Genomic DNA, 12,430 nt, shown 5'->3' with positions numbered 1-12,430 from the left:
CATATTTCATGCTGTTGCTGGAGGGAGGAACAAAATATATTCTTACTCTGGTAGTAGTGATGCAATCACTTGGTTAAGGTGATGACTGACTTTAAGATCTCTCCATATACAAGGGTGCATTTTCCCCTTTGCAGTTAGAACTAGAACTAAGCTGTAAGTTAATACTTTGGCGGTGTTTGAATATCCTTTTCTCCAACAACCTAATCATTTAGCACCATTAATGATTTTTGTCTAAATCAATTATTACATTAGGGGCTACAAAGGATGATTTTCTAATTCTGTCATTCCTTTTATTATTAGCTGGCCCTCTTTTGTAAATAAGACACTTCCCCCCACCCAAGTTAGTCATTCTGTTCTTATAGATTTTTATTTATTCTCTGTTACTATTAGTTACAGTCACTATTCTTTTTGATGCTTGAATTTTCTGAAATTTGGCAAGTAGAAGCTGCTTTAAGCTGACTGCTTCATCCTTTTGATATGACCTCATTTTTTTAGTGCTTCCTTGCATCCTAGCCAAATAATATATCTGAGGCTCACTTCAAATTTTGCTTCTCTTCCAGAAATGAAGTCTGTTTCTCCCAAAACCATAAGATAGACTGTCTATGAGTTTTCATATAATCGTTTTCTTTTTTTAAACAATTAGGATCATACCATGCATAATGTTCCTTGACTTGCATTTTTCGCCTAATGTGTTGGAGATCTTTTCATGTTGGTATACATAGGCCCAATATTCTTATTTATAGAAATGGATGCATCATACTTTTCTGCTGTTGATTAATGGATACTTAAGTTTATAATTCTTTGCTATTAAATTCTCCTTATATATTAATATTTTATGCACATATAACTAATTTTTGTAGGGTAGTTGTACTTCAAAGTATGCACATTAAAAAATTTGATAGAAACTGCCAAGTTGTGTCTTAATAAGGTTGTATACCAATTTATACACCCAGATGAATGAGATTGCTTTAATAATATTGGATATTGTCGATTTTGAATTTTGGCAGTCTTTAATAATTGTTTAATTTTGCATTTTTCTGATTATTAATGAGGTATAGTACCTTCCTAAACATCTACGTATGGGGCCGGCCCGTGGCTCACTCGGGAGAGTGCGGTGCTGATAACACCAAGGCCCTGGGTTCGGATCCCATATAGGGATGGCCGGTTAGCTCATTGGGTGAGCATGGTGCTGACAACACCAAATCAAGGGTTAAGATCCCCTTACCGGTCATCTTTTTTTAAAAAAACAAACAACAACAACAAAAATCTATGTATGTATGTATTTATTTTCAGTGAATTTCTTATTCATAGTATATGCTGGCTTTTCCTAAAGATTGTTTCCCTTTTTCTAATTGATTTTTAGTGTTAAGGATCTTTGCCTCCCAGAGTCTGTGGCTTGCCTTTGACATTGGTTTTGTTTTTGATTGTATGGATGTTTTCCATTTTTATGTAGTCAAATCTATCATTCTTTTTCCTTTAAACTTCTAGGTTCATAAAGTTAAAAAAGGTTAATTCAAGTCTCACAGAAATTTGTTTCTGGTTATTGTGTGAAGAAGGAAAAAGTTGGTCTAATTCTCCATTCCCCTCCTCACCTGGTGTTATCAATACCATTTATTGAGTAATCCATTTCACTAATTTGAAATGCCACATATAAAAATTCTAATGGATATCTGCGTGTTTCTGTACTTTCTTTTCTTTTGACATGTGTTATTTCTTTGCTGGTACCTTACTGTTTTAATGTCTTTACATACGTGGTATATTGGGCCTCAAACTCAATTATCCTTTATAGAGTGAAGGGGATGGAGTAAATTAGTGATTAGTGAACACCCCTGCTGTTCACCCTCAACTTTAATGCTGCTGTACAAGAGTTTGAGCCCAGTGTTGCTAGAACTTTTGCTTTTTTAAAAAAGAAGTCTGGAATCTGAATATTTATGTAAATCTTCTGATTTAAAAATATTGACAGTTAATTCTTAGTTCTTTACAGAACATTGGATAGACCAAATAATACATGTTCTCTGATTTTAACCAGCCTTTGGCTTCTAGTTTGGGATCTCTTTAAATAGGTTGACAATTTGACAGGGCAAATCCAACATGATTATTCTTATTCAGAAATTTTATCATCCGATTGCAAAGTCGCATTTAAAAAATGCTTGGTTTTTGTTTAGGACTCTATTAAATGTAACAGAGTAATTTGGAGACAGGCAACTTTATGGCATTAGTTTCCCATACAAAAACGTGTTTTTATCCCCATTCTTCTAGATCTAGTTTTACATTCTTCAGTCAAATGTTTTATTTTATTTATTTTTATTTTTATTTTTTTTTGACCAGTAAGGGGATCGCAACCGTCAGCACGATGTGGTCTGCACCACACTCAGCCAGTGAGCGCACTGGCCATCCCTATATAGGATCCGAACCCACGCGGCCTCCACAGCTACCAGCGCTGCACTCTCCCGAGTGAGCGAGAGGCCGGCCCTTATTATTTTTTTTTCTATTGGTCTTGTACATTTCTTGTTAAAATATTTTATTGTTTTTGTTGCTATAGTGGATGGAAACTTTTTAAATTACATTTTGTTTTTTATTTTTTAACTTTTGTTTGTTTCTTTCTTTTTTTGCAGCTGGCTGGTAAGGGGGTCCAAACCTTTGACCTTGGTGTTACCAGCACTATGTTCTAACCAGCTGAGCTAACCTGCCAGCCCTTAAATCACATTTTCTATTTGGTTATTGCAACTATTCAGTAAAAATGTAATGTTTTTAATTATATAATGTTATTCTTGTAAAGTTCAGATGAAGATATATTTGAATGTAGGTAACCTTTTAAATTTTAAATTATAAGTGAAGTGAAGACTTTTAATTTTTTACCCCAAAAAACATTGTTTAGAATCTTCAGACAAATGAGAATTTTTGACTAAGGCCTAATTACAAGTTAGGGACTGCAGTTTTCCAAATAAATTATTTTTAAATAGGCTTATTTTCAGACAGTGTTCAAGTGGTACCTTTTTAAAAAAAGAAACCTTTATTGTAATTTCAAACCTAATTTAGCTCCCTTTTAGCTACTATATTACCCTGGGAATCTGTTTGTATAGTACAGATACTGGAGAAGAGAGAGGGTCTGGGGAGACCTGATAGCTAGCCTCAACCCACCCCATCCTCTTAGGAGGTTGTTGACTCTGTCATAGGAAAGAATTCAGGAGCAGAGACACAGTAGAAAGTGAGAACAGGTTTAATGTAACGAACAAGAGATAAAGATTTCACAGAGAGAGTGCAGCCTAGTTCCAGAGTCTGAGCAGGACCCATTCCAAGTTTAATACAAAAGTTAAGAAATACACACTTAAAGTTTAGTACAGAGTGCAGGCTGGCTCAAAAGAGTGAGCAGCCACTTGCTAAATAAAGGTAAGCTTAACACAAAAGTAAGCTATACACACCTCTCCAACGAAGTATGGGTTGGCCCCAGCAAAAGTTTACACCAACTGCCTCCTACCAGGATTCCACTTTTATACTTTTGCTATCTAATACATATTCACTTTATCTAATGAATATTCATTTAAGGGGGTGGGGACTCCCAGTTATATAGCATAGTCTTGCACATGCTCAGTTGGTCTCTTAGGGCACGTTTATTGGTCATTGGTCAAATTCTATCACATGCACCAAACATTCAAAAATACTCTGTGTTCTTTAGTACCTCTAGTGGAAGGATAAACTACACTTTACTGAGCATGCATGGCTGCTAGGGTTATATAACCCCTTTCTGTTGAGCATGCCCAGTCACTGGATTTGCATAAGTCTGACCTCTGAGGTCTCAATTTCCCAGTGTTGATACCAAAAATAGGTCCAATAAGCAACTTGGGGAGTGGCTTGAAACCCAGAACCCAGGGAAACTGAGTACCTCCTCCTACCTCAGTTCTTTATTCTGCTACACAGTGGGACTGTGTCTTCCAGACTATGAGCTCCTTTCTGAAAGGAATTGTAGCTTAATGTATTTGTTGTTGTTGTTGGGCTTCCAGTGCCTTGTGTAATATCTAGCGCGTAGTGGCTTGCACTCAGTATTTGTTGACTGGAGGGACAGTAAAATTGAAAGTGGGCTGTGTGATACATTATATACCTTTTGAGCATGTTTCCTCTGTTAAAGAACCTTATATCAAGTAACACAGGGTTATAAAGAAAAGGCACAATTTCACTATGGTTACTGATAAGTAGTTTTTATCAGATGATATTAAAGGATCTATTTCTTTTACAATAATATTATTGTTCAACATGAATAGAAGGAGAAGTGATAATTAAATGATTTACATTTCTAACATGTTTAGTAATTTCTGATCACAGCAGTGTAGGCTCACTAAATTTTTTCGTTATGGGACTCATTGCTATGAAAGTATGTGAAGTCCAAATTTTATCTTCATTATAAGATTCTCTTTCAGCATCTCGTATTATTAGATAACAGATCTTATAGTATCTGCAAGGTTTAATCAATTACCAAGTTAAGGTATACTTTAAAAATCAGAGCTCTTTATTTATTCGTAAGAAGTACAAAAGTAACTGAGCTTAAATTTCATCTATAATTCTAGTAAGCTGGAGTCTTAAAAAAAAAGTTAGAGGAATCACTATTCAATTTAGAAAAATTAATTAACCCTGAAAATGGCAAAACTGAATTAGTTTGTGGTTATTTAAATGGGCAAAATAAATAATAGCATGTCGTTTTATTTCTTTCTTATAGTAAAACATCTTTTGTCTCTCCATCAGAATCAAATTTAAGTGCTATTCCAAAACTAATATTTTCTTGCAAAGCATTAGTTGATTTTTAATTCTAATTTATAGTTTGATAGTTAATTTTTTATCATTTTAAAAAATAAACTTTATTTTTTAGAACAGCCGTAGATTTACTGAAAAATTACAAAGGTACTATATAGTCCCTATTTATCCTGCACCCAGTTTTTTCATTAGTAATAACTTATATTAGTATGGTACGTTTGTTAAAATTAAGGAACCAATATTGATACGTTATTAGTAAAACAGTATTTTTCATATTTAGTACAGATTTCCTTGCTTTTAACCAAATTCTGTACCATTTTTACTCCCTAATTTTGAATTTTGCTGTTGAATATGGTGCTATTACTTTAGCTGGAAAGTAAAGAAACTCACACTAATGTCTTGCAATGTGAAATAACATGGAATATTCAGAGCCATTGCATGCTACTTAGATGTAAGGCATGGGCACATTTTTATTGCTCAACCAAATTTTTGTATTTTGTTCATTTGTCTGTTTCCTTTCTTTTTTAGCTTGCGAGGAAATATTTCAGTAAAAGCAGTTAAAAAAGAAGTAGAAAAGAAACTCCGGTGTTTACTTGCTGATTTACCACTGCCCCCTGAGCTACCAGGAGGAGATGATCTCTCAAAGAGCCCAGAGGAAAAGAAAACAGCAACACAGTTACATAATAAAAGGAGGCCTAAGTATGTGCTTGCTTTCTACCTGCTCTTAAATTTACCAGAAATTATTCCGGATCATCATAAATTCATAAAACACAAAATTAAGCTATAAAATAAAAAGTGTATTTATTCTTTCAACTTAAATATATTAATAAATTCTATTAGACTTTTGAAAAATATTTCATAATTGCTTGCATACTTATTTACAATGACTAATAAAACCAAATTTAATTTTCTCTCACAGCTTGCAACGTATTAATTTCTTGGGGTATTGTATGTGTTAAAGATAGTTTCTATAATTAAGGTGTTTGAAAAGCACAGAAACACTGAAATCGGACGAGATGCAAGTCAGCATTCAATGAGCCCAAACAAAGTATTGGGAAAGTTGCTCTGTTTTCCTCTGCTTTTAGCTCCATTTCCCCCCATAACTAAATGCATTCTTCATTTTGCAAGATATGGAGTGGAAGAACGTTTGAAATCTGTATCCTAAATTAGCTTCAAGTAAGTGCTAGAGAGAAAACTTTCCCTTGAAATCTGTTCATCTGTTACGGAGGGAAAATGTTGATGCCTTTTTATTTGTTTATTTATTTTCACTTCTATTTAACCAAGGGAAAGTATGAGTAAGACTTCAAGTTAGATCCGATTTTAGAATTCTTTTTGGGTAGTGCCTCATGTAAGAGTATGAGTTCATTTTCTAGTATGGAGTAGAAAGCTAGGAAACTTTAAAAATAGTCTCTTCTTGAGTACTATAGCTTATCCTTTTATTTGAATTTATGGGATCTACTAGAATATTAAAATATTAGAAAATTACACCTCTTTTAAAGAATGTTAAAATTTTATTATATTTATTTATCTGTCTGTTTACTTAAGTGTGGATTCCCAAGAGTTAATTATATTAATACTTTTTGTACTTTTTTAGACTGAAAAATTTTTTTGGTGTTTTTAAGATGATTTCATACAGCCCTAAGTCTAAACTTGCCAGTACGTTTTATAGTTAGATTCTTGTTAACATTTGTTATCAAACTCTTGTTTTTTAAAAGCAGATATATATTGTCTGTGAAAAAAATAAAACTTTCTGGAAGTCGGTTAGAAAACTGTGACTCTTCCTCCTAGTGTTGGTTGAAAAATAAGGTTTTATTTCTGAAAGCCCTTCATACAAGCTCTACTACTTCTTTTTCCCAGTTTAAGTACTAATCTACAAAAGGAGAGTCAGTATGTAGAAATGATACCTTGACTTTTATGATAACTTGTAATGCCAAAGCACTGTGTTACTTGTCTTGAATAGTTGATCACAAATATTGAAGAATAGGGGGAAATAAAGAATATCAGGTTAGGTGGAGGGTGGATATTGAGTTATTAAACAGTTTATTCAATTTGCTTGATTGTATGTAAAAACTTAAGAACTATATTTGATAGAATATGTGGGCCTCGCTATGGTGAAATCAAAGAGAAAGATATTGACTGGGGAAAACGCTGCGTGGATAAATTTGATATCATCGGCATTATTGGAGAAGGTACTTATGGACAAGTTTACAAGGCCAGGGATAAAGACACTGGTAAGAATGCGAAGTTCTGGGGATCTTTGGGTCTATGGAATGTACTTAACTTGTGTTTTTCTTCTAAAGTATAGCTTTAGGAATTTTTTAGAAAGTTAAATTTATTGTGCTTTTGTAATTCATTTTGATTTTAATTTTATTCTTTATATGCACTTATGTGTAAGATATGAGTACATGTAAGTGGGTGTGTATAAATGATTTTTTTAAAGTGATCCTTTGGTATTTGTGATGTGCTGTATGTTGAGATTTAGAGTTTTGTTTCTTTGTTTGTTTTCTTTTTTGGTAAATATTCTTACACTTTTAGTAATAAGGGATAAAAGTATCTTGACCTGAATTAGTTTTAGTAGTAAATTGTTTTTGTATTAAGCACAACACTTTTGTTTTAACCAAAAAAAACCCACCTTTTTTTCTGTAGAAACTGCCCTTGGAGGCCAGATTTAGTAGTTTAATCTCTCAGAACATAGTCAGGAACCTGGGACAAAGTTTTAAAAGGCCTCATAGGAGAGGAAAAAGTAGCTGTGTCATAAACTGTGCATTTTACTAAATAATGCGTACTCTTTACTAAATAATATGTACTTATTACTCATAATTTCTTGTTGAATATACCAAGATTAAAATAGCACAGATAATTGAGGCCATTTAATATAGGGGAGTCAGCTTTATGGTTAGAAACTCCTGAAGGCAATTACTACATAGAGTAGTAATTGATTTATAATGATGTATTGTCAAAAAGATTAAATTTTAACTTTTAAAAACCGTTTAATACAACAAAGAATCATACTTCATTATAGGAAAACATATAAAAATGAGTAAAATAAGTTTTAATGATTAAAAAGATAAACTTCCTTCTTTTAGAAAATTTGTAAGAACAGAATTCTTTTTTTCTCCAAAGAAGTGGAATGAACAAACCTTTATTATCGTGATTTTTTTTTTTTTTTTACAGTAGGCTTTGCAGATATATGTTTTATTTACCATTTAGGTCTTGTCTGATACAAAACTCACTCATATCTAAATTATGTGGCAATTTAGTGTAGTGGGGAAGAACACATACTTTTAAGACAGTTAACCAGATATTTGAATCCCAGTTCACTACTAGGTAAGTGGGCAGCTTCAGGCAAGTAATACATCTGGGCATATTTTCTCACCTGTGCAATGTAAAGTTTGTCTCCTCTGTTCAGAGAGATTTTATGCATATATTAGTGTATTGAGTTTATTTACCCTTGTCTTCTTCACTTTTTAAAACTACAAATGGTTGGGGCTGGCCGGTTAGTGTATTGAGTTTATTTACCCTTGTCTTCTTCACTTTTTAAAATTACAAATGGTTGGGGCTGGCCGGTTAGCTCAGTGGGTTAGAGCGTGGGGCTGATAACACCAGGGTTCGATCCTTGTACAGGCCAGCTGCCAAAAAAAGGAAAAACAAAACCAAAAAAATATAAATGGCAGTGTAATGTACCCACTCTTCAGCATCTTGCTTTTTTCAGTAAATATATCAATGGAGAGCATAAATATCAGTACACGTAGACCTACATCATTCTTTTTAACAGTTATATAGTATTTCATGGTTTGTGTAAATATTCCATGATTTACTTAGTGAGAGACTTCATTTCTTGAAATGCAAATACTATCTTTTGGTATGTTGGAAACGGATATATATTTGTGGGTTGTAATTTCAACCCACAAATGTAGGAACAAAAATTATGAATTAAGTAAATTGTGAATTAAAATTAATTTTAAATTGAAAAATGATGTGTGCTTTTGTCAGCTGGTAAACTGATTTTATTTAATTTTCTAATAGGAGAAATGGTGGCCTTAAAAAAAGTACGTCTGGATAATGAAAAGGAAGGCTTTCCAATTACAGCAATTCGAGAAATTAAAATTCTCCGGCAGCTTACCCACCAGAGTATTATCAATATGAAGGAAATAGTGACTGATAAAGAAGATGCTTTGGATTTTAAGAAGGACAAAGGTATGTGTACATATTCAAATAACCAGTTCTTTGTATTCATGATTGATGTGGCTGATCTGTAGATTTTGTTATTCTGATCATTTGAGTAATTAGTAGGTACATGAACCTCTTACCCTAGTGTGAAACTCTTTTTTTTAAATTTAGTAGAGTTGAATTATTTTACTTACTTTAGTGGTTTTTGAATCAGCTAAGTAAAGCATATATACCAGTGATAGTATAAAGTACTCACTAGTAATATTTGTTTTTCTGAGCATCAATATATAGTTTTTAGTCTTCATTTTTTAGAGATTGAAAAAACAGTTTATAGTAGTATAAGTATATTTACCCTACATTTTTATGTTATAAGTAGCTAACATACAAGCAAACTTTATTGTAGACGTGTATATTATTTGTACAAGTGTGGAGGCAAGAATCTTACTTGAAATTACCTTTAATAAACTATTGTGGTATATGATTGGCTTTTAGCAGAAAAGCTGGTAAGAAATTAGCCTGATCATTAAAGTAGTTATCACAGGGCATATGATTGGTAAAAGAGATGCTTTACTGCCATTATGTTTTAGATCTTTAGAGTAAGACTTTGGAACCAGAGAAGACTTACTTTATAGTCTATGCTTTTCAAACAAGAAAATTCTTTTTCAAACTGAATGTAATATAAAACAGATTAAAGTAGGTATGTTCTGATTGAACACAGTACTTAGCCTTCTCTCCTCAGCTCCTATATACACACACACACACTCTTTCTCTCTCTCAGTCTTATGGGGAGCAAGTACAGTTAAAAAATGATTGTATAATATATGGAAATTATTTTGGAATAATTTAAAACTACATTTTCTAGCCTGTAACATATGGAAATTATTTTGCATAAAGGAACTTCTGTATGCAGAAGTATCCTGTATCCTGTATGCAGTGTGGGGATCAGAATCATCTTTTTAATTGTGACTTGTTATTTGTCCATAATATAGTCTATACTTTTTAGCCTGACATTTAACCCAGCTTGTCTTTTTAATCTTATTTTTCATTACTTCTTATTTTGTAGTAGAAAGGATTTGACTTGAGTTAGAATGTCTGGGATTTGAGACTTGGTATATTATGAGTACAACTTTATTATTAGCAAGCCCTGATGAGTCTGTTTTCTCTTCATCCATAATAGGGAAACATTATCTCTCTTACTGTGTTGTAAAAATTAAATTGAGAGCTTTAAACATGAGGGAGGTATGCAAATGTTATTTGTTTTGCTTTAACCTTGTGCTCCAGCCAAATGAGTATGTTTGCTTAGGCTCCATCATATTGTGGACATCCTGCTTTTCTGATCTGTGGGATCATCTCTCTGCCTACATCTCTAGTCACATCTATGCTATTTTTGATTGCTCAGCAAGATTTAGTTACATTGGTGTTTGGGGTTCTCAAATATGCCAAGAAACTTTTCTGCCTTAAAATCGTTACACATGCTGCTTCCCTAGGCTTAAATCCATCCCCCCTCCCCGCCAAATACACACACACACACACACACACACACACACACTCTCTCTCTCTCTCTCTCTCTCTCTCTCTCTCTCACTCTCTCACTCTGAAAGGCTGATTTCTCACCACCAAGATTTTAGCCTGAATGTGGCTTCATTAATTAATGATTCCTTACCTGACCACGCCTCCTGCATTTCACGGCATATGGACAGACACAATTTAAAATAACTTTTTCCAGTAAGTGAGAATAATTACAGTTGACCCTTTAACAATGTAGGGATTAGGGGCACCGACTCCCTGCATGGTTGAAGATTCACATATGACTTGACTCTCCAGCAACTTAACTACTAAGAGCCTGCTGTTGACTGAAAGCCTTATTGATGAAATAGTTGATTGACACATTTTTTGTATGTTATATGTAGTATATACTGTATTCTTAAATAAAGTAAGCTAGAGACAAGAAAATGTCATTAATCATAAGAGAAAATACATTTACAGTAGTGTAGGTGTATTTACTGAAGAAAAATTACGTATAATGGGACCCATGCACTTCAAACCCATATTGTTAAGGGTCAGCTGTACATTGGTTTGTTACCTCTTTGTTTCTCCACATGAAGAAGGGAACTATACCAGTTTTATTCACTTTTATACCCCCTACTTAGCTCAGTGGCTGGACCATAGAAAGTGCTGAATGACTAATTGCTGAATGAATAAATGAACTCTACTTTTTGTAATCCTGTCCATACTTTAACACTAAAGACTTCTAACTCTGAAAACAAAAAATATGTGTAGTCTTCCTTGTATTATATTTATGGTCACAATTTATTTTCCTTACCAATTTATAAATTTCCTGAATCCTTTGTTTTTCTTTTGGTTTTTTTTGATTTCTCTGTAATGCCTAGCATTGTTCTCTATAATGCCTAGCATTGTATTTTACAAATCATAGCTGCTGTGGATTGAATGTCCTCCCCAAAAGTTATTGAAGCTTAATCCCTACTGTAACTGTTAAGAGGGTGGGAAATTCTATACAGTAATTGAAAGGCAGGACCTTAAAGAGGTGATTAGATTGTGAGGACTGTGTACTTGTGATTGGATTGATCCATTCATGGAATAGTGGGTGTGGTTCTAATGGCTTTAAAAGGAGAGCAACTGAGAAGCTTAGCTAGCTTGCTCTCTCACTCCTGCCATTTCACCATGTGATACCCTGCTTTGCTGTAGAGCCACCACCAACAAGGCCCTCACCAGATGTGTTCCCTGGACTTTGGACTTCCCAGCCTCTGAACTGTAAGAAATAAATTCTATTTCTTTATAAATTACCCAGTTTTAGGTATTCCGTTATAAACAGAGTCTAATAATTTTGATGGAAACCATGATGAGGCAGTTGATTTTTGGAGTCCTTGGATTCTAATCCTGTCTGTGCTTGCTTTGTGACATTAAACTAATTATACTAATTTTGATTGCCGTACTAGAGCAGAAAAAAAGTTTGGGAACATTGGTTTAATATTGTGGGCTAGTCTAATATGAGTGTATTAGAATTTATAAAACAAAAATGTGAAACTACAGATTTAAAACAATTTAAATATGAAAATTATAATGCAAAAATCAAGCAAAAATATTAACTTATAAAAATATAAACATTTGTATTATTATAACACAGACGATTAGTTGTATAAGAAAAACACTGTAAACGTTTTTTTAAAACTTAGCTCTGCTTAAAAATGGGGAAAAATTAATCATGGAAATTGAAAGTGAAATATTATTTGATCTTAAAAAGGAAATCATTGTCCTTAAATAAACACAGGGTTGGGCCGGCCCCGTGGCTCACTCAGGAGAGTGCGGCGCTGGTAGTGACTAAGCCACGGGTTTGGATCCTTTATAGGGATGGCTGGTGGGCTCAGTGGCTGAGCGTGGTGCAGACAACACCATGCCAAGGGTTGCGATCCCCTTACTGGTCAAAAAAAACAAAAGCAAAAAAACCACAGGGTTAAGTAGTATCACCGAATCATGGGTGTATTTTTGTTCAAAA

At 33.6% G+C, this 12,430-nt stretch overlaps 1 protein-coding gene across 5 annotated transcripts in view; it reads left to right on the top strand.

Moving 5' to 3' along the window:
* The window catches only part of CDK13 (cyclin dependent kinase 13), a 106,586-nt gene that overhangs the window by 27,223 nt on the left and 66,933 nt on the right, over positions 1-12,430 (top strand). For 3 of the 5 annotated variants that reach the window (XM_063113904.1, XM_063113900.1, XM_063113903.1), the window contains exons 3-6: positions 5,275-5,445; positions 6,838-6,977; positions 8,773-8,943; positions 11,623-11,688. In XM_063113904.1, the coding sequence (XP_062969974.1) occupies positions 5,275-5,445; positions 6,838-6,977; positions 8,773-8,943; positions 11,623-11,688 (548 nt within the window). The remainder of the gene's footprint in view (positions 1-5,274; positions 5,446-6,837; positions 6,978-8,772; positions 8,944-11,622; positions 11,689-12,430) is intronic. The other 2 variants (XM_063113901.1, XM_063113905.1) reach the window with 1 other exon arrangement.

The sequence above is a fragment of the Cynocephalus volans genome, chromosome 11 (genome assembly GCF_027409185.1).
Source record: "Cynocephalus volans isolate mCynVol1 chromosome 11, mCynVol1.pri, whole genome shotgun sequence".
Taxonomy (NCBI): domain Eukaryota; kingdom Metazoa; phylum Chordata; class Mammalia; order Dermoptera; family Cynocephalidae; genus Cynocephalus; species Cynocephalus volans.
The sequence above is the reverse complement of the archived record's forward strand: the minus strand, read 5'-3'. Positions and strand labels throughout refer to the sequence as shown.